The sequence below is a fragment of the Haliotis cracherodii genome, unplaced genomic scaffold, assembly GCF_022045235.1.
Source record: "Haliotis cracherodii isolate W230 unplaced genomic scaffold, xgHalCrac1.p SCAF_12, whole genome shotgun sequence".
In the NCBI taxonomy this organism is placed as follows: Eukaryota; Metazoa; Mollusca; class Gastropoda; order Lepetellida; family Haliotidae; genus Haliotis; species Haliotis cracherodii.
Genome location: NW_027266267.1, coordinates 29,633,659 through 29,657,317, shown reverse-complemented (window position 1 = coordinate 29,657,317; position 23,659 = coordinate 29,633,659). Strand labels below are relative to the sequence as shown.

The window sequence follows — 23,659 nt, the reverse complement described above, 5'->3', positions numbered from 1 at the left end:
TAGAGAAGGAAGATAGCTTGATTATTATCAGCAATATAGATACCGTTTATTGATAACATATTAGAACATTTAAGTTTCATGCTATACATTGGCAGATAATTGCATAATGATTTAGATGTAATTATTGGTCTGTCTGCAGGTAATTAAACGACCATTTCAATCATTCATTATAATCATGGCATGCACACGCTTCTAGTTCAAGGAAAAAAAGGCACGTATCAGACATATCACCAGAGGCAAAAAAGGCAATAACAAAATTAACTTTCATCTAAATACAAAAAATATATGACAATCAAAAAATCTCTATGATGATAAGCATGATAAGTAGACGACATCAAGTGTATACATGCATGTAATTTGATTCCCTGTACATTCGACTGCTGATTATTGGGGATACTATCTAGCCACTACCCCGGCCTATAGATAGACAGGACACAGACACGTGTACTTCACTTGAACAGGTTCATCAGTGCGACCAGAGCCCAGAGCCCCATGGGGCACCTTGACGCTGAAAACATAATAAACACGTTTCATCTACACCCTGGATACTGCCAACAATAAATGTGACCCCCCAGGAGGTAAGGGACCTTATGGGTGCTGGGGTACAATTGTGCTATGACGTCATAAGACGTTTGACATCAACTTATATAATTACTTCAGTGAAGATCACCATGTGTGCGGACTGTACAAAAATATCTTATTCTTCTCTCGTTAGTTCGTATGTAATAAAAACTTGATTTCAATACCTTTCAGCAAATATGTCTACTTTCAATTGATAAGACATTATGTTTAAAATCTGCAGTTATCACATAACAGTTATACGTCAGAGTCCAAAATGAGTCCAAATGTTTGACGTCATGCATCTCTATAATAGATATGAATTGAAGCTGGTGAATTGTATTTTTGTGTTCCGAAGATACTGTAGTTTTAAATTATAATGAAAAGTCAAAATGTGATTTTTCACCCATAAGGTCCCTATTCTCATGGTTGGTCACAAATATACAATGTGAAACTGAGAGAAACAGTGCCACGGTACAGTAGCTCACCTCGATATATAAGGTATTAAATAGCTTTAACATGGATGGTCATAATGACAGTCAGATTCGAACCTCTTGAACAAATTCAGAATGTCATCATTGTATTGATAGAAACGAGAGTGTGAAGTTTCAGCCAACCTCCTTGATCCTGTAGTTTCCGCGTGGATTATGTTTATAGTGCCAGGAAATGCGTTTTGAGATAATTTAGGAACAAGGTCAAACCTCAAAGTGGAACACATGTATTGAGACCCCCTACTAACCAAACATAATGGTCATAAGAAGCTACCGCTTCTAGTCTGGATGAAGTGCAAACGTCAAAATATAACTATCGCGAAAAACTTTGGTCCTGTAGTTCACGAGGAGGAGATGCTGAGGCCGCACGACGCACGGCGGACAAACATGCCATGGCATAAGCTTACTTGACTTTCAGTCAGGTGAGCTAAAATGAGGATCACGTTGTCACAATGTGCGACCTTGTTCTTAGTCTGTCATCGATACTCGTGATTGACCCTTATTACTGCATACAGGCCACTGTGAGGTATTGGTGAAATCATATTGACCGCACAATAAAACAACAGTCACTGACTGGAGGATACTTAACTTCAGGATAGACGACGTGTCATTGGTGCAGCATACAATTATATTCAAGAATGTATCCAATCAGATGAACCATATTCCAGCTCTGATACGGTTTTGGTGAATAAAATACAATTTAGGTAAGGCAGAAAACGTATTTGACAGTTCATTTGGTTCAGTTTGTGGACAGACGAAACAAAATGTTATATACAGACCGCCAGCCATCAAGGGTTCCTGAACGGTGAACGTGGTCCTCAGGGTCGCCCTCGTCACTCCACCGTCACCGACTCCTACATCCCTCCTCCTCCTCTTCGTGTAGTCAGATGTCGCTTCCAGTTGACTACATCTGTTTTTCCCGGGATTCAATCTCTAAAGATGATAAAGAAAGTAAAAGTGTGTTTGTTTTTATATGAATATTGACGTGTAGGAATCACATGTTCTACTGGGTGTACGTACCGCTGAAAATAGATAATGTGGTTGTGACATTATTGACAGTTTCAAGATAGTATTTCTTCAAAATTGTGAATCATGATCTTAGAGTCAGATGTCTTCATGAATATATTTTGAAAGATGCATAATTTAATTTCAAAATATTTTTTATTGAACCTTATATGAAGCACAGTTTCTTTTTAGTTCCCCTTAGTATATATTTATCTTTAAAACGTGAAATCTTGCATGACAGTTTAGGACATCCATGACTGCAAATAAAGTAATTTGTGGTGACATCAGCATATGCCACTTACAAGGTTCTACATTCCCCTTTTTAATCTCTGTAATGTTACGATAACCTCTTACACTTTTTCACTAATTCTGCCCACAGTAAAATATATGTTGAGAGTGTGTGTGGCCATAATAACTGCTTCGATCTCTATTAAAGAATTCAGCTGTGAATCTATTAATTGGCAAACATGACGGAGACATACACTGAGTCAAGTAGAAACTTCACAATCTTAGATTTGAATACGTTCAACGAGCTTTGACGGCGAGTAGTTTTCATGAATAAAACTTAATGGCAATGTCAAGACACGATCTGAAGCCCACCACAGTCCACGTGAGCCAGCCCATAGCATGGGACTTACCATTTTGACCTCTTCTGGTCTTGGCGAATGCTGTGGACGCATGTGACTGATGGACCCCACATTTATTCTAATTCTTCCTTTTGACGTCATCAATGACATACCTTCTTCAACACTTTCTTCTGCCATATTTGCAAAGGGGCCAAGTGGAAACGGGGATGACGTATCTGGTCTGACTCAGTGTAATTCAGCAAGTACTTATATGTAGTTTTGAATTAAGGTCTAAAGATTTCGAATCTACCTGTTTAAAATCAACCTGGAGAAGACCATGAAGTTTGCTATACATTACTCACATATCATTCAAATAAATAAAAGCTACAAGACCATTTCCATAATCCTAAGAAGTCCATTTTAGAACATAAACATGTGTTTATGGATCACAATCAAATAGTGATGACACCAGATGTTCGCAACAAACATTCGCAGAGGCAAGTCAAATGTTCATCCAAAACATGGGAACATATGGCACAAGTCAAAATAGGGAATTGTTTTAGAACTTATTTTTGTGGTTGATGCGTTAAATATGCCCAATTTGAGTCAATACAGGACGAACAAGTTTGATAATGTTTGTATTGATGAAGTCCATATTTTTCAAAATAAATGGAACACGTTTCTTGTACATCTGCATTTGTTGTGAGAAATGTTTCTTGTGTGTTTAACCAATATATTTAAAAACATTTACATTTACTATGTGTCTATTCCTTGTGTTGTCACTTCACTTAAGGCTGTGTAGAACTGTACGAGTGACAACATATAAAAAACAAGTTCTCGGATAAATGAGAACAGGGATACGGTGAGCTGGTGTCTATTACTGAATACATAACAACGAGCGACTACATCAAAATGAAATTTCACAACTGTACGCTATTTTCCTCCATATGCTATCTTTTTATTACTTACATTTGTTTATCAATGCTTATTATTCACACGTTTTATTAGAGGGAACATCCAAGGGGGAAATTGAAAATTTCACTGTGCGGAGTCAGGAGCCTAGCAAAAACAATAATTGGGGTATCATATATCGTACATCCCATATTTCGGTAACTTTGGAAATAACATTTTTGATACCGACCATTATTTTTCAAAATTATGAATTTGGCATCTGAAATGCATTATTTCGTATTTGTGTATCGTTAGTGCTTTTTCATTTTCCCGCAATAAATAATCACGTGTAATGGTTCTCGGAACGTGACCTTGACGCCAACCCAGCAAGAAATGGAGAGAGCCGCTATTGCGCAAGTGCATTCGCAAGAGAAAACAATTAACAAATACACGTGATAGCTGAACATGGAGTTGGCGATTACCACATTTCAACCAACGAAAGTAGTTTGACGCCGCCTGAAAGCATTGCCAGCTATCGAGGATACATCAAAGCGTACGGAACGTAGGAGCCAGTGCGGTATTCGGAGAACAATTGCATGCGTTTGTGGCGGGTGCCACCGGTGGGGCAGTATACATTCAGCTTTTCTCGGCCACCTGGTGTCATCACTATTTGATAGTGATTCATACACACATTCTCATGATATAGTCGGAATCGTACATTCGGACCCGCTTTTCGCAACGTTTTCTGGTTTTGTCCCTTTTATTAATATATGACCAACGTCTCTTATCCTTACAATAACTACATGAAGTTCTTAAACTCGTGTGTGTATATATGTATCATGAAATTATCCTTATACACATATCAATCAAACGCATCTTATAAACATGCTTTTACCTCTACACCCTCGTGTTTACGTTCAATCCAGGCATTGTTTGTGAAATGGTTACAATAACGGGCAGGCGTATACACCAAAAGGATAAGACACCACAACAGTTACATACTTTCCTATAATATGATACCAGTTAACGTGAATATATAGCACACAGCCTAAGGCAATTGTGAATTAGTCTGTTTCATCAATGTAAATGCAGCGCTGTGAGTCTAATACAGAAGCCACCGTAAACAGTTGTAACTAACTGTAAAACATGTTAATGTACTACTACTACCACCCTACCAGTACTACTACTACTACTACTACTACTACTGACCCGTGACGTTCCGGGATAGAATAGGTCTTCAGCAACCCATGCTTGCCGTAAAAAGCGATTATGCGTGTCGTAAGAGGCGACTAACGGGATCGGGTGGTCAGACTCGCTGACTTCGTATTCCAATTGCGTGGATCGATGCTCATGATGTCAATAACTGGATTGTCTGGCCCAGACTTGATTATTTACAGACCGCCGTCCTGTAGCTAATTGAGGCATTAAACAACAAACAAAACAAAACAAAACAAAAAAAACTACTACCACCCCTACCACCCCTACCACTACTACCACTACAACGACCACCCCTACCACGACTAACGGGATCGGGTGGTCAGGCTCGCTAATTTGGTTGATCACTGTACCCTAGTTGCGTAGATCGATGTTCGTGATGTAAATAACTGGATTGTCAGGTCCAAACTCGAGCATTTACAGACTGCCGATCGCCGATGGCTGAGTGCGGCGTTAAACAACAAACAAACAAACCGAAATGCTTCGCGACTCTGGTAAAAACTTCCCAACACCCCTGATCGCTTCTCTATTGACTAAAGTTGAATTTGTACACAAAATCTACACAGATGACTACTAACGTATACTAACCAGAGTTTTCTGCACACGCGCGGTAAGACATCCGCTAATGGAGCTACCTATTCTGGTGGTTTTAGAGGATGCCCGACAGGGCTTTTTCTAACCCCGGACTTCCAACCCCTGTCCTAGGATATTTGTTGCCAGGTATTAATTACCACTAGTCGTGTTTCTTTTTTCACCGAAACTCCCACCATACCATCAGATCTCCAGGATGCCAATTGGAGTCAGTATTTCACCTCTATGGGAATAAGCACACATCCACCGGTAACAGGTTCAAACTGCTTCTCGTCCGGAAATGGTGCAGGTGTGCATTGTGATTGAAAACACTTGTCAAACAAAATATATTTATCAAATGAAGCACTTGAAAGTGTAAGTCTGACCTTATTAAGAAAGAGCATACATGTTTTGATTGAATAAAACTATTATATAAAGAAGACACATGTGTCTGGGGTATATTGTGTTGCCGCGTGCCGCAATGCAGTTCCATCAGAGACCTTTAAGCAGTTGTAACAAATCTGTTTTGTATGAAGTTATAACACAAGAGATGAATAAATGACATTCGTGGAAACTGGACTTTTATAGTCAGTTATCTCCCTTGCCTCAGGAAGATGCTATGACCTGGAATCCCCACAGGGTTAATTATCAACACAATATATCAGCTGCTCCAGCGAGACACAGTATAAACATAGTTTTGTTATTGACAGTGACTTTGTCTTACTGCTGTATGTGCCCATTTCATCACTATAGTTTTATTTTGTTAGTTACAGTAACTTCATTAATATACAATGAAGTAAAGGTTGATTTACCTGTTTCTCGCAGTAACCGGTTCGTTCACCATCAACTGTATCATCCTTCGGACAGATGTACACCGTGCACTCCAGCACAACGGGCAAGTCAGGGTAGCGTTCAAACTTGAAGGGGTACAGTGTAGCATAGGCCAGGTCGTGGTCCGTGGTGTGTGTTACGTTGAAGGTGCTCACCAGTGTGTCTTCATAGGCACAGCTATGTCATGAATACATGCAGTTAGTAAATAACCAGATTACCGTAATTCGAGAAGTGATTTGACAAAAAGTCTGAGAAATAAGATAGATGTTTAGTTGTTTGTCAGTACTTTTATACAAATAATTTGATTGCAAGTTCTTATAAGTTATAGAATTCTAATGTTATTTTCTATAATACGATTATATAAGTCAATGAGAAGATTAAAACTTCTCTTTTTTCAGATCAGTGTGACGACGTTGTGAACGAATTCAGAAACTAATCTTACGGTGAAATGTATTTTTGTTCAGCGGAAGAATTTTAAAATTCGATATTACAAAGTAGCTTTAGTAGCTTTAATAGCTTTAGATGGAAATGGAAAGTGACTGACTGACAGATGTATTTGTTTCATTTTGAGACGCTGGTTTAACTTTATGGTAACTGTGTATGTACTTTGTCACATCGTCATTCAACAATGTTAGCGTCACGGTCGGCATATTCTCCGGGTGGGCCACGCACTTGGACGGGACCAGCATGTAGGACATTCTGCCGCCTTCTGTTGAACACATAATACATGTATGTACGTATCTCAAGTATATGACATCGATTAGCTCGAATGAAATCTTCTTTATTTAAACAATGTATCCAATCATAAAGAGGAGCAAAGACAGATTATGTTAAAATCAGGGGTATTCCGCTCTATTACCGTATGCACGAAACCGTCGACTGAAAACTGCTGCTTTTCCAACGAGTATTGGGGGTACATTTGTTTACTTTCAACAAAAGATACTTTGGCTCAATCTGCCAGTGGATTTGGAAAACAAATCGTTACAACAAAAGTCCTGTGAAGATCCGGGATAGAATAGGTCTTCGGCAACCAATGCTTGCCGTAAAAGGCGACTATGCTTGTCGTAAAAGGCGACTAACGGGATCTGTTGGTCAGGCTCGATGTCTTGGTTGATGCAGGTCATCGATCCCAATTGCTTGGATCGATGCTCATGATATGAATCACTGGGTAGACAGGGTCCAGACTCGAATATTTACAGACCGCCGTCATATAGCTGGAATACTGCTGAGTGCGGCGTAAAACAACCAACCAACCAACGTTATAACAAAAGGTTAACAAAATCTTCAGAAGTATATATATATATAATGATCTGCTCCTTATTAAAAAGAGAACGGTGTCACCATTTCAAAAACACTGGAAATGATTCTAAGATTGGAAAAACTCTCTGCTCTCGTTTTATATGGCATCGTGTCAGAAACTTACTAATTTTAAAAATGGTTAATTTTAGTCATTGGAAACACATTTCTGTCTAACTTTGAACCTTATTTTATTCCCGAGATATTTCTTAACCTGAGCAGTATGAAGACTGTGACGTCATGCACAAAAGCAACCAGCAGTTACTGTGTGTATCTTTGTTTACTCCTGCGCATGTGGTTTATTTCATCTTAGTTTGATCTGACATATACCATACTCTCCCTTTGACGTCTTGAACAACTTGCACAGCCCTCTTTTGTATTCAGAAATAGCCATTTAAAACTGATTTATAACTTATAAAGGAATGTCAGACCCGTCACTGTTATTTGTATCACAACGTGACTCTTCTCCAACTTTAGATGTTGTTGCTCAGTCTTGTTTACGGCTGATTTTGTAAAACCATGTAACAATAACAGTGAGTGAGTATGCTTTTACGCCGCTTTAAGCAGTATTCCAGCCATATAACGGCGGGCGACATCAGAAAATGGTCTTCACATATTGTATTAAATTGTGATGAATCGAACACCGGGTCCCCATACAATAGAATGCTCTATTTCGGAGTCTAGAGGACATCTCCCTGCACGTTGAGGGTGATGAGTATCCGCTAAAAACACCCTATTTTATATTTACTAAAAACACATACTTTCAATCTATTCAATTCAGTTAAACCAAGAACAAAATTGTTTTAGCAATAGGGACCTTTCTCCTCTCTTTGAGAACCATTAGTATACATCTAAACCGTCTTGGGTTAACATTAAGTCTCTTATCAAGGTTCATCACATGGCAAGAGAGATAACACTATAGCCCAAGTTAAAGCAGGCCAACCCCCACAAGAAGTGTTACCGTGCTAAAAGTAATTAATGTTATGAAATACATTTGATTTATTTAGCTTAATTCTAAATTCTAACTTATGGAAACGGTGATCCTGGCACTTGATGACATACAGTGTTCCGGGGTTAAGGAGTTTATATGGCGGACACGCACAAGTCCTAACCACCAATAATAAACGGAATCACGTCAACACACATTGTGGTCACGATTTCTTTCTCTTTTCAAGGTTCCCCAAGTATACAACTCCCCGCTACTGAGCACGATCTCTACATGCCATGGCAGGAGGGGCCTCATACCTTACAAGGACGTCACAATTTCAGGAGGATAGTTCCAGGTGGTGGCTGCACAGTTAACGAAGCTACATACTGTGAACTCAGTTATATGGTACAATACTAAAAAGATACAGATACCGGCTACTCTATTCTACTTATCAGTGTTGTCATATATTCAACAACATACACGTGAACATTGTGAACGGTCTTTTCCTGTACTTTATGGTCTTCAGTCACTAACACATGTCTCTTGTACAATTAGATATGTTGATATGGTAGGAAGAGCAGCTCTTGGAAACCACGGTGTCATGATAGTCGAGACAAGTACGTTTTAATGAACTTCATGAATTCGTTGATAGTTTGCTTGATGATGTGGAATTGCACCAACTATCATTATCTGCATCAATCACCTAGCCATGTTAGACATTTTACTTTTGATCTTTCTAGTTATATGATAAAATGTGTGACATTGACTTTTCCGGTGAAAACTGTCTACAAATAGACAATTATTGCTAAGTTGTTGCCGTGATGACGTTAACTTTTAACTCACCCACACGCTTGACTTACTGAGATCATTGTAAATAACTAGCTGCGCTTCACTGGCCAAGGTCAATGAGGTTAGCTGTTGCGTCATATTAGGAGTTGCGGTGTCAGACTTGGCAAAGATGCCTATCTGGAGGTCGGGCAGCACCAGCTCTGAGGCATTTGCCTTGACACTGAAATGAGATTATACATGTGTGCAGCGTGATATATAATATCTGTATCTAATAAAGATTTCATCAAAATATCGTTAAGAATTATCTCAAAACTTAAAGCTTTGACTTCGCCTCTCTACAGAAAACTTGTTATGTACGTCGTGTGCATTATTGCAACACAGGCATCAGACTTAAATTCAACAAACAAACCTAGGATTGGAATGAAAGCCACTTACTGTGGGTTTTACGTGGTGTGTACGCAATACAACAAACGCACTATGTGTCCATCAAAACAATTCTATGTGCTAATTGTCATAAGCAAACGCAGTGAGAACTTCATCGTGCAGGTAACGTTCAACAAGTTTATTATCAAGCTTATGAGTTGTGTCCCTTTGGTATGCCAGAAACCTGTGATTATGTTTCTAGGTTTGTCAGCACCATACCGTGCTGGTGGGTTTCACTGAAGTGGTAAATGTCTGAGACATGCATCTCTTCGGGCTGACACTGCGAATTTTGGCACGGGACTTATGCAGGATGAAGCCATGCTTCGTGGTCGTTTACAAACGGGGGCACAGGTGACCAAGTCGCCTAAGGCGTGCAATTCGCCTTGCAGAGTTGCGTCCCTTAGGCACGCCAGACACCTGTGATCGTGGTTCGAATCCCGGTTCGCCCTGATAATGTTTCTAGGTTTTTCAGCACCATACCCGGGCTTGTGGGTTTCACCGAATTCATCCAACATAAGCTGACATGCTGTGATAAAACTTAAATATTGTAACTTTTCAAAGATATGTCATACTGAGTGAGTGGAAGTCAGGTGTACACTGCTGGTATTTCACTCCGCCGAGGGACACAGGGCCAACAACAGGCCGACTAGTGGCCGGTGATTTGATTCAAACATATTTCTTCACAAGAAGTGAAAGGGTATTCCTCTAACGTAGATTGCGCTCTCCCTGATGTGAGCGTTGTGATAGATTTATGTCAAATATCTTCTGTGAAATCATATGTCGATGGTACCGGAAGTTGTTTAAATTGTTAAAGTTTATAGTAGGGATACATGTGATATTTCATTCTACAGGTGCTCTCTAAAGTCTGTCTGCGGAAGGTCGGTGGTTCGATCCCCGGCTACGTCATACCTTAAGATGTTAGAAGATGGTACTGGTTGTGAACCTGCTTGGCGATCGGCATTGAGGAGATAAAACAAGGAATTATCGGCTCGGAGTGTCTGAGTTGGGTATCTCATTGGGATAGTACTGTAAAACCGGCGTAAGTCCGCACTAGTACTAGCAGCCACACACACACACACACACCGACACACACACACACACACACACACACCGACACACACACACACACACACACACACACACACACACACACACACACACACACACGAACGAGTCGTTAAACCCCATTTTACCTCACCTCGCCTCACCTCACCTGCCGAGTGATTGATCAATAATACTAACAAGTTAAGCTATTGAATGTGCAAATATGGACGTTTCGATAAAAGATAGTGTGTCGGCCCTGGACCTATCTTAAGTTGTTTCGTGAAATGTAAATCTGGAGTGTTTGTGGCACTCTGACATGTGTTCTGCAGCTTATATGGATGTAACAAAAGGCGAATGAGCAACAACAAGTGTACAGCCGATTTCCCTCGCTATCTTATAACTCACCTCACTCCAGGCATCATTGTTACATTTACCGGATCTCCGTCTGTATTGGGAATGCAGGTCAACCTGTAGACAATAGAACTCTTCCCTCCCATCACAGGTGGTTTGGTAGTTGTGGGAGTTGTTGGGGAAATTGTGTTGGGAGATGTTTTAGCTGTTGTGGTTGTGGGAGCTGTTGTGGTATTTGGTCTGTCTTGCACTTCAATCAGGAATGCACCTGCCTTCTTATCCTGAAATAATACATTCCATCTACATCATGACTGGTCTGTGGCACACACATATGCAAATAATTTGACACGTTTATTCATTTCACGCCATTTTCGCAGATTGATTTATGCCTTCCTTTAATGCAACTGGTTTAGAATGGAATCTGGTTAATCTCTTTCGTTGGTTACACAATAGATTTTACATGGTAATTATGTGAGACACAATAAATCGAAAGTACACACAGCACTAAGTCCATACCATCATCTTACTCCTACTTGGACCTTAATCGCCAGCCACCCACTTTGCTTAATGTCGTTGTTTTATTTTAAAAGATATCAGCATCGACCCAACGTGGTAACCTTTACACCCTGCTACCATCTGACTGTGCGGTGCGAGAAACAGTGGCAGTCCGTCCTCACAAATAAAGCTTGTCATATAATCTTGCTTCAACTGTCTCAACAAATTCTGGTACTCTACCGCAATGGGTGACATATGTGTGTGAGGTTTGCTGGTTGAGGATGTTAGCTTCTGGTTCATTCCAGAACTGAAAAAAACGAACTGACACAGGGAATGTTAAGGGGACAATAACCGTCACCACAGACCCGTGAAGATCTGGGGTAGAATAGGTCTTCAACAACCCAGGCATGCCGTAAAAGGCGACTATGCTTGTCGTAAAAGGCGACTAACGGGATCGGGTGGTCAGGCACGATGACTTGGTTGATGCATGTCATCGATCCCAATTTCGTAGATCGATGCCTATGACGTCAATCACTGGATTGTCTGGTCCAGACTCTATTATTTACAGACCGCCGTCATATAGCTGGAATATTGCTGAGTGCGGCGTTAAACAACAAACAAACCAACCAAGAACCGCCACCTCTCGTCTCCTCTGCCTTGTCTTGTCATTCTGGGCGTAAAGAATGCACCAACCTTTGCTACATATAGTATGTCCAAGAACAGTAGAAGTCCCTGTGATTGGGGCATTCTGTCCAGTAATTTCAGACGACTTGTGTACAAGGCACAACTGGAAAGAACACTTCAGTTCTATTCATAGTACTGTTTGTTTTACTTCTGTCGTCGTTTGATGATGGAATATTCTTACAAACTGTAACAACACATTGTGGTTGCACGTGGCCCTGTCTACAGCGCACAGATAACATCCACGTGAAGTGACGTTGGCCGCGGATAGTAGTTGGGTGGTCGACGGGTTCGGCAGTTTGACTCCTGAGTGTTTCTCTGACACTGAAGCGCATGCCTCTGTTCCCCATCTGTTCAGCAGTTAATGGGTATCCGATAGGATGAGATGGTTATATGACTGTTAACCTTCTAGAGCCTAACAGGCAGGATGGGTTATATACTGAGAATGAGCTGAGAATGAAAACCGGGTGCACACTGATCCACTGACCCGGGTAACAGTGTTGCCCTTTGAACAAGCTCTAGGGTGTGGATTTGGCACATTATAAATATGCACAATATTATCAACTGTTATAGCACACTGTCATCAAAACACCTTGTTACAACCTTGTTGCTACAGGCTTCGTCCCTACACTCCAACCCCCGTCATCCCTGTCACACTGATTCTTGTTTCTATGTAATGTCAGCGATATAAAAAGTAAATCGAAACATGTGTAGCCGCACATAGGAAAACGTTCAGACAACTCGACAACTTCTCTCATGTAATGTAGTACTCCGGCATCGTATTGTTCATTGGAAGTCTGACCTCGTTACAGATAATGAATCGTGAATCTACCATAAATTTAAAAATAACTCGATTGTGATTGGTCAATCAGAGGCTATTAAATCACAATAAACCCCTCTGATTGAAACAGCTGGTTTGACGGCCGCATCACCGCGGACGCTTTTATTCATAGAAAAGTACTTTTTTCAGTCATAGTCGGTAGGCATATTTAAATAATCATACCTACAATTGCAGGTTAAAAATGCACAGATACGGTTACTACAATATTCAAAGGATGTGTGGCAATACATTTCGTGCAGAAAACTCGACAGATATCTACAAAGAGAATGTATTTACGTTTTGGAGAGAACCGAGAGCTTGGAATTTGGCGCTTTTCTATATACGACTTTGACGTAATATCTTTTGCGTCACAATGAGCTATATGACGTGTGGTGTATAACAAAACGCAACTGCTACAGAAAAGCATGCATTCCATGCAAAAAGTTGACTTTTATGCAAGCCCCATGCATTTCACTACCCAAGAATGGGTATAAAAACATGTGCGTTAACGGGATTCCATATGCATTGTTTAGTATCGTGCTGACACCAACCACTCAGAAAAACAACAAAATTATGCAATTATTCAACATTACGAAATGCCACGCCTGTCCGAAATTGAGCGTCTGCGAGCCATTGGTGTGCTTGAAGCAGGATCGAGTTAACATGATGTTGCAAGAAAAGTTAACGTCCACAGAAACATCATTTGGTGTTTATGGCAACGTTGGCAACAGACGAATGCAGTCAGAGACCATCCTCGGAGTGGCAGGCTATTCGTAACCAATAATCGACAAGACAACTGGATTCGAACAACACACCTACGAAATCGATTCCAGCCAGCAACAGTGGCTGCAAGCAGCATCCTTGGCCTTCGACGAATATCTTCACAAGCCGTGCGTCGTCGCTTCAGATGCGCAGGGATTGTTGCCAAAAGACCCGCTAGACGTCAAATTTTGACAGTGGTGCAGACAGCTGGGCGGCTATGCAGTGGGGACAAGTTCTATTCACTGACGAGTCTCGTTTTCACCTCAGCTACAGTGTACCGACGTTACGTCAATCATTGTGTCATGGAAGAAGATCAGTTCGGGGGCGGCAGCGTTATGGTATGGTTTGGGATTACAGCAAGACACAGGACCGGTTTGATCGTGGTAGAGGGAAATCTCAATGGACAACGCTACCGCGACGAGATCATCGGCCCTATTGTTCTACCGTTTTTGCGTCGTCATGGCCCAGGCATTACCTTTCAACATGACAACGTCCGGCCTCATATTGCTCGACTTGTTCAACAAAACAACGTTGAAACATCCCCTGGCCAGCTCGCTCCCCTGATCTCTCATCAATCGAGCACATGTGGGATGAGACGGATCGCCCCCTTCGACGTCAAACACGTGTTCCACAGACACTCCATGCCAGAAACTCGAAAAATACTCCAGCAGATATGGATAGATATCCCACAGGACTTTGTGCGACGCCTGGTCCATTCCATGAGGCGAAGATGTGTTGCTTGCATCGCAACCAGAGGTGGACACACACACGCTATTGATTTGTAAATTGACATTTTGGCATGTTCATGTTTTTTTTTTTATGAAATCACGCATTTTCTGAAGTCAGTATGGCAAATTAAACCATTTGGTTACAGGAGTCTTTTATCTGTTGCAAACCGAAATTGTTTCAGATTTGGAAAAAAACATAACTTTGCATTAAATCTTATTAAGTATCACAGGAACTTTTGTTGTTCAGTATATTTGCTAACACCAAAGAGTTCGCGTTTTATTTAGTCATAGTAGAATGGAGATAAACATACTGTGTTTATCTCCTAATTATCCCCTTACTGTCTCAGACTTTACCAACTGACGCCATCTGTTTGTACATGTATAATCACTCCAGACACTGACTAGAAGTCAGTCAGGTAGTCTGTGCTATGCCAACGTCAACTTCACAGTCACACTATGACATGATTATACTTTCTATTCCAGTTCTTTACGACTGACAGGATTCGTGACGCAACGTTCACTACTCTGGAGATTCGACTTAGAACAGGTCCCCAGCAATATATGTGTTCTGGTCGTAATAGGCGACCAAACGGGTCGGATGGTCAGAGGTCGGTGACTTGGTGGTTCAACGTCATGTTTACCTATCATGATTGTGAGTGAGTTAGTGTTTTAACGCCGATGTAACAGTTATTTGACATCACCGTGTGCTCTATGCCACTTTGAACAACACTTTATATCACGGTGTGTCATCTTAAAGCATGTGAAAGTGGTGCGGGTCGTAGACGTTTACCACTTTGGTGCAACACACGAGCAAGTGCTGACAAACACAGGGACAAACCCAGGGGCGAAACTACCATTGTAGCAGAAAGGCAATAGATTACACCTAAAAAAACACAATTTCTATTTTACACCTGTTTTTTTTAAACATAAGTAAACCTCAATTTACCGTCTATCCAGCAAATTATTTATTGAAACTGTGCATGATATGTATTGTCTAACTTGAAATTCGGGATCTTCACGCACTGTAGGATTTTAGTGGTAGATTGTTGATCAAGTTGTGAGAGTGATGTCCCTTTGTTGACACGAGGCACGTTGTTAATAGAGACGTTTACGAAGATTGAAAGGCCATTTTAGATCATCACGACGTCCCCATGTGTATTTATTATGACAGAAAAGCCGAATTTTTTAATTTTAACAGATTTGTCACAAATATTTCAACGTTAATTCTGTCGATGACATGGTGACTTCATATTAATTATTTAATGTGTATTTCACAATATTTGTTGTATTTTAAGTTCACCTTGCATCGAGATATCAGTAATGAAGAAACGAAACCTTTAGGAAACAATTTGAAGAAATACTGGAAAGTATAGTTATATGAAAATTCATTATATGAGAATTTCATTCAGGCTAGGAGAGAGCCCTTGAAAGTAATTGTTTTCCAACATATACGTACTTGGTGACGTAAGCAAACCCCGCTCTCACAATTATGTTCATTGTCATGATACATGTAGGTAGGCTTGCGTTAGAATAGGAAAAAATAAATAACCATCACATACTACGAATGAATATGTAAAACACATAAAAGTAATATTATCGAGTCGTTTTAATGTTCAAATTGCATTTGTCATCATAGATGTTTCTTGAATGAAAGTAGAAAATGTGTTGGTGAAACATATATATATATATATTATTAATGAAAAATTTTAAATAAATAAATTACCAGTATTTGTTACAAATAAAATCTAACATGAACGGACCCAAAATGCAGGAAATAGCATTTAAGAGCACCTAATTGTTTTAACTTTCATGGGAAGGCACAACCCAAAACCCCACAAGCGGGCGCCTTCGCGCCATCCGAAAAGCCGTTTTGCTTTCACTTCAAATTAGCCCAGTTGCGCCCCTGAAAACAACATTATCAAAGCAACTATTGGATTCGAACCAACGATCATTGGTTTCTGTCGTTCCTAAGGCGGACATTTGAACAGTGAACTGTGGTGCCCTAAACGTCTAGCCCCCCCCCCCCCCCCCCCCCCCCCCCCCCCCGTACCCCGTGTTCTAGTAGCTGAATAGTTTACTGTTGTAATTTCCTCAATACATGTCACTACGCACATGTATTTAGAGTTTTGGCTGTAAACTGTATATGCCATGTTGCTGGTGAGATGCATGGCGTACTTGAAGACATCCACATTCCGTGCCTCCTAGTCAATATGACAAGTTTTTGGGGACCGGAATTAGATGAAATAGAAATGGAAAGGGTTAGACTCCCTTGTGTAGGAATGTTTCAGTGATACTGTGACGCCACAGTACCATTGTACATGAAACATGAAACTAAAGAAACAAACAAAGATTTCTTTTCACTTTGAGCACGTGATTTGTTTTAGAATAAGTAGAGTTGAAAAAGGAGTGCAACCACTACTGCGCATGTGTAGTATAATTCCCGTACTACACATGCGCACCAATAACGGGAAAGGGCGAGAACCTCACACTATGACAATCAAGTATATATGTAACATCGTCGCATTGCGGTATATATTTTAACATATATTTTGTTCCTAATAAATAGGCGGTTGTTGAATTGTTGCTCTTTTGTGAAAATACAAAACATTATTCTGAAAACAGCAATGCGACAATTGATGTAAATTTCGCGTAGTCGCATTTTGTTATTGCGATACTTTAACTTGTCATTTATTGCTTGGCCTACACACAACACAACATAACATAACGACTATGTCCTTTACAGGATTCCACAGCCTTTGGTTACTGCTCTTATCCGAATGTCTTCAGATAAAATGCAAAAGGTTTTTCATGGAAGCCAAAATACTTTGTTTCTTCACGAGAGGGATGGTTTTGTTCAGGCGTAAATATGGGTGGTTATGAAATGAACAGTTATTTTGTTTTTTTAGCGGGATGGTAATTCAAAACCAGCGGGAGATGAAAAACACAAACAAAATACTTTCCGATCTCTCATCGTTTTGAATGTCACGCTTTAGCAGCGGACGTTGCTTTTTAAATCACTCGGCACAATGACCTCTTTTATGATACTAGTATTTAGGAACAACCCTAGTACGTTTGTCATTTATGCGGGAAGGCAATTGTAACCTAAGTGTACAACACTTGCATTCTGTTGACTTTGCTGAGATGTATAAACTTACTTCACCAGGAAAGTAAAATATGACTTACCAGACAAGAAGAGTCAAGTGTCACATTGTGTGTGTCAATTGTGAAGTGGTGAGTATGTTTCACACATACGCCGACATCGCCGACCACAAATAAATCCTGTTTGTATGAGTCGTTTTTAAGTATCTGTATTGTGTCGTTATCGTAACAAACTGGAAACGAAAAACAAAAGTTTATTATAACTGAGCTTATTATCCACATGGACGTGAAACATTGATTTCTGTAGATGCTGTGATGTAGGTAAAATGTCATCAGGTCCCCCCTGAGATGAGAATAAGCCTGTGTTTTGAACCAGTGCCTTGTTAATATATTCTGTCTGGCACAAATCGCGTCCCCCATAATATCAACTGGTGGATACCTTTGACAGAATGTCAACATACGTACTGATGCTGAAGGGATGAACCAAAGGCATGTTGGCTGCTCGCAGATGCTGTCAACAGAATGCAGAGTATAACATTCAGCTGTGAGAAGAAAGGATACAAATTTTATCTTCCACTTGTCCATTCTACCTTACGATATGAATAATTGCTTCTCCATTTGATAACGGCTAGCATAGAACCAGTGGCGGTTGATAGTGTTATTTCCACGCTTGTTACTGTGTAAAACATGACGTGTTAGTTCACCTTTATCTAAAACAGCAGACTTCTAAACATAGTTACTTGAAATGCAAATTATGGAAATCAGAATAATACTTCTTCCTTAGGTCCATACGTCGAGACGATTGGGGTGATAAATGAAAACTTACAACATACAATGAGATGTCACCTAAAACATTTAATCATGTGAGATGCAGATAAGACCTGTCGTATTTACTCACAGTTGGAATTGGTGTCGTCGTCTGAAAATAAAGAGATCGGGCTGTAATTGATGTCAGTTCTCCGTGCTGACTACAGTAATTCAATCTAATTTAAATTACATCTTAGTTCCCGCTTCCGCTAAACAAAGATCTCAGGACATCCCATTACCAATAATGGGAAAGGGCGAGAACGACACTATGACAATAGAGTATATATGTAACATTGTCGCATTGATTTACATTTTAACGCCGTTGCGACAAGGCAACACATATATTGATAAATGAAAACCTACAACATACAATGAGATGTCACCTAAAACATTTAATCATGTGAGATGCAGATAAGACCTGTCGTATTTACTCACAGTTGGAATTGGTGCCGTCGTCTCAAAATAAAGAGATCGGGCTGTAATTGATTTCAGTACTCCGTGCTGACTACAGTAATTCAATCTAATTTAAATCACATCTTAGTTCCCGCTTCCGCTAAACAAAGATCTCAGGACATCCCATTACCAATAATGGGAAAGGGCGAGAACGACACTATGACAATAGAGTATATATGTAACATTGTCGCATTGATTTATATTTTAACGCCGTTGCGACAAGGCAACACATATATTGATAAATGAAAACCTACAACATACAATGAGATGTCACCTAAAACTGCCAAGCTAGATATGTATATTTATCATATAATGGGTAGGTTTCTCGGCAGGATGAAGCTAACGGATAAAAACTATATCCGTTTGGGTCATATGCGGATAGAGATGCAAAATCAAAGGTCAAGTAGGGACTACTTTCGCTGTTTATAAACAAACATGGCTTCGCCCTCGTCATTCGGCGATCGAGTTAGAATTAACTATCGGGAATCTGGATAAACTACAGGGATAATTGCTATCATTATCAAAAGAATAGTCTAATATACTGAAAATCAGTGTCTAATTGTGACGTAGCTAAGGCATTTTATAAGATTTGGCAACTTTGGAGATATAAATTTCGAAACATTTTTGCGAGGGCACGAGATCAGGATGCCATATTTGTGCTTGTAGACCTCTGCGGCTTGAAACATCCTCAACAAATTAAATTAGTTGGATTTGGCCGAAATATGCTTGAATTGTTACCTTGGTTCGTTTTGTCGCTGTGTGTACATCAGACTACCTTTCTTAACGTAATGACAGGACAGACCGACTATCAACAACGTCTGACCCTGGCCGTGACGTCTCATAGACTAGGGTTAGAGTAGCTTCCCTTTGACTAAGGGCAGTTACTCTAGCGGACAGACCGATGGATTGACGCGAAAGGCAATTAAAAACAACTGTTGTTTTGCGTATATGTTGCTTCGCCACTGTATAAGAAACAGATTTCTGTTGGAACTATATTGGCTACTGTCACTGTCCGACTGACACGTCACTCACCCTGTGACGTCATAAATATTAATGCGCGCTTTCCAGGAAAGCTCGCAATGTTTCGGTAATGTTTGTAAGAGAGGGAAAGCGATTTTGAAGCACAGAATTAAAGAATGACATTATATGATAAAGAGTTTATCACGCTTGTGTGTTTGGGGATGGTAAATATCCTGTACTAAGAATACAATGTTTATTCCTAATGCAGGATATTTACCATTCCCAAACACACTCGCGTGATAACCTCTATAAAATAAATCTGCAGTTTATAGTTAACAATTCATTTAACTGAAAATCTGCCAGTTTTTAATATAAAGTTTGAATAGAATCTAATATTAGGATTTGCTCTTCCTTACTCAAATACGAATATCCGCATAGCACTGTTTGTAAAGAATAACTATGTTGGTAAAATACATTTCATTTCGAAGAACATAGTAATTTGTACACACAAAAAAGGAGTGTTGAGCATGTTGGGTATGATATCGACAGGAACAAGTTTTTGTATCCCAGATATATCTATTATACTGATCTGCGTTAAGATCGCTGCAGCCAAGCCTGAGGCGACTGTGAATGATTTGACATAATCTGCTTCCATAATTTAAATCCCAGTGTATACCATTATCTCCCTTTATGTGAAGCAAATTCTTAAAATGTGTAACGGTTTTCTGGTAACATATTCCAAATTTGTGTTGTAGCTGATAGAAATGAATCTGCATAAGCTTTTGTTTTACATTTCACTGTTTGTAGATTAGTTTTATCCCATAAGTCATAATTTGTGTTTTCCGAAACTGTATTAGGAATAAGCCTACAAAGATATTCCGGGGATAAATGGTTATTCATTTTGTGAAACATAACCAGTTTGTATCTTCTGTCTTTTAATGACTTACAATTTGTTTCATTGTAAATCTTCTGATGACTCGTACCCCGGATAGCGCCATATATGGTTCCAATAGCATCTAAGTGTAATTTGTCCAATACGTCAGCTTGTTCATTAGTACAGTTGTCCCAAATATAACAACAATAATCATATATTGATAAAATAAATGATTTGTACATAGTTTCTAAGGTAGTTCGGGATAGACGATATTTATAACTCCTTAAACAGTTAACGAGAGGACAACATTTCTGTACCATTCATATACAAGTTAGGTTTGCGACTAGGGTTTACTTTACCGGTAAATTGAATAGATTCAGTTTTTTTAGTGAGGTGTGAGCTGTGAGGTCCTTAGGGTTTATTCAAGCAAGTGTGGTCATATCATTTAATATATGATAGTGACATACAATAATAATAATGATAATAATATGCAACACAGTGTCCACCTAAATCTGGGAATAAAGGCAATGCATTTAATATTGGAGTATGTACGGTAACATTATACAACGGATGGAATATTTACCAGAGTGATAACGGTAATGCCAAATAACATTTCTTAACAGCTAAATTGAGTAGTCGTAACATTTTAATAGAGCATGTACGGATGTTTAGATGAGGAACATGATATTTACTTATGAAAAGACGGTAAACATTAATATTTGTAGTTTCAGTACTAATTATTTCAACATAACACTCGTAATTTCGGCAAATACGGAAATTAAATACTTGATCCAAATAAAGATACGAATGTACGCGGTAAGGATATAGCTCGGTTTTAGTTGGTGTAATTATTAGTTTTAGTAGTGATTATTTGTGTGACTACGGTAATGAATGACGTCGGCTATGTTGCTATTGAGGATGTCAACATGGAGTCGAGAGAATATGTCCTCAATAGGCATGAGCACCATTGGTGCTTGCTTGGCATTTGTCCTTCTTTTGGAGCGTTGGCAGTCATCTCAGGACCTGACATAATTCTCATTATCCTGCTAAAGCCTGGCCAGTAATACTTTGTGAATATTGTCTGACGTGTGGCATCGCGTCCAAAGTGGCAACCACCAGCTTTGGAATCATGGTAGGCAAAAAGAAGCTCTTTGCAACAGCAGACAGGGACAGCTGGCTGTGTTACCATAGGAGGGCGATTGTTTTTCTGACCTCTATGCTTTGCATGAGAGAAGTGGTACATGTATATCATACTCTTGAGCAAGGCCCGTTAGAACCTTGACTTGAACATCTGTATAGGTGGAAGGATCAGGGGATTTATGTTGCTTTTCTGCCAAGTCTTGATCATCAAGATCAGTTCCTATAGCAAAGACCATAGGGTCCGAAGGAGGATTGGGAGGACCCAACTTGTAGATAAAGTCTACAGATATAGAGGATGTTATGTCATCTCTACCGATATCTTCCAATGAGACACTGTTTGTGTCAAGTGTGTTTTGTGGAGATGAGCATGATTTGGCCAAAGAGGAAGGAGATCTCAGTTAGCTGGAGGGACAAGAAATTAATTGTTGTTTGGTGTGGACACTGTTGTTGGAGGACTTTGTAGTATTGGTGGCCGACTTGTTTGTCTTCTTGCCAGTAGGTGGCATGGGACTTGGATGAACATGGCTGGCTGGTTTGTGAGATAAGGCTGTTGAGGGTGTAGACCTGATATTGCCTGAATTAGAATTGGCATAATGGTGAGAAGGGGCAGTCGAAGGTGTGGACCTCTTGTTGCATGAATTCGAATTGGGATAATGGCGAGAAGTGGCAGTCGAGGGTGTAGACCTCATGTTGTCTGCATTTGGATTGGCGTAATGGCGAGAAGGGGCAGTCAAGGGCATAGACCTCTTGTTGCCTGAGTTAGAACTGATGGAAAATGGAGGCAGTCGAGGGTGTAGGCTTCATGTTGCCTGTGTTGGGCTTGACGTAATGGCGAGTGGAGGCAGTCGAAGTTGTGGACCTCTTGTTGTCTGAATTAGAATTGGCCTAATGGCCAGAAGGGGCAGTCGAGGGTGCAGACCTCTTGTTGGCTGAGTTAGAACTAGCATGTTGGAGAATTTAGGCAGTCGAGGGTGAAGGCCTCATGTTGACTGAGTTGGGCTTGGCATAATGACGAGAAGGGGCAGTCCAGGGTGTCGATTTCTTGTTGCCTGAATTACAACTGACATAATGGCGAGAAGGGGCAGTCGAGGGTGTAGACCTCTTGTTGCCTGAGTTAGAATTAGCATGTTGGCGAGTGGGGGCAGTCGAGGGAGTAGGCCTCATGTTGCCTTGGTGATGAGGGAATGACACTTTGGGACTGCTTGATGGTGATGTCGAATGTGAGTTGGAGTGGGTGAGAGTGGAAATGAAGCAGTGGCAGCTACTTGTGCATATGTGTGGTTTGATGAGATGGGTTCTGTTGAAAGGGGTGGGGAGGGTATATAATCAGTGTTAGGTTGATGTACTTGCTCTGCATAAGGAATGCGAGATAAGGTATCTGCATTTGTGTTGGCTTTGATCTTTTAATCATTCTCTTGCAGCATTAGGGACTAAGGCGACCAGAATCATGTTTGGTTTTCTTAAGCCAAGTCAGAGCTTTGTGGTCTGTGTAAACATAAAATGATCCATTTGCAAGGTACACCCTGAAGTTTTTGATACCTTCTAGGACGGCCCGGCATTCTAGATTCATGATACCCCGATTCTTTTCAGCAGTTGGTGAGAGCGACCACCATAACATATTACATGTTCTATGCCTTGAGAATCAGGTTGGCCTAAGATATACCCTATTGCAGTTTGAGATGCATCAGTTGTGAGGATGAAGGGTTGGATTTGGTCGGGGTATGCGAGGATAAGTGCAGTTGTTAGGTTTTAGCTTTTCAAATGCCTGTTGACAATTGTATGACCATTCGAAAGATGCATCTTTTTTCAGAAGGTTGTAAAGCGGGGAGGCAATGCTGGAAAAGTTTGCTATAAATTTGCGATAATATGATGCCAAACCTAG

The 23,659-nt window shown here is 40.2% G+C and overlaps 1 protein-coding gene across 1 annotated transcript; it reads right to left on the bottom strand.

The window, feature by feature from the left end:
• LOC139457272 (uncharacterized) lies at positions 1 to 22,724 on the bottom strand. The gene is made up of 10 exons (XM_071238680.1): positions 22,587 to 22,724; positions 18,442 to 18,462; positions 18,009 to 18,054; positions 17,628 to 17,776; positions 11,013 to 11,239; positions 9,212 to 9,360; positions 6,734 to 6,836; positions 6,109 to 6,304; positions 1,829 to 1,982; positions 1 to 508 (listed from the first exon to the last, which is right to left on the bottom strand). The coding sequence occupies exons 1-10, from the start codon at positions 22,722 to 22,724 to the stop codon at positions 450 to 452; spliced, it is 1,242 nt and encodes a 413-aa protein (XP_071094781.1). The 3' UTR covers positions 1 to 449.
• Positions 22,725 to 23,659: the final 935 nt, after the last annotated feature.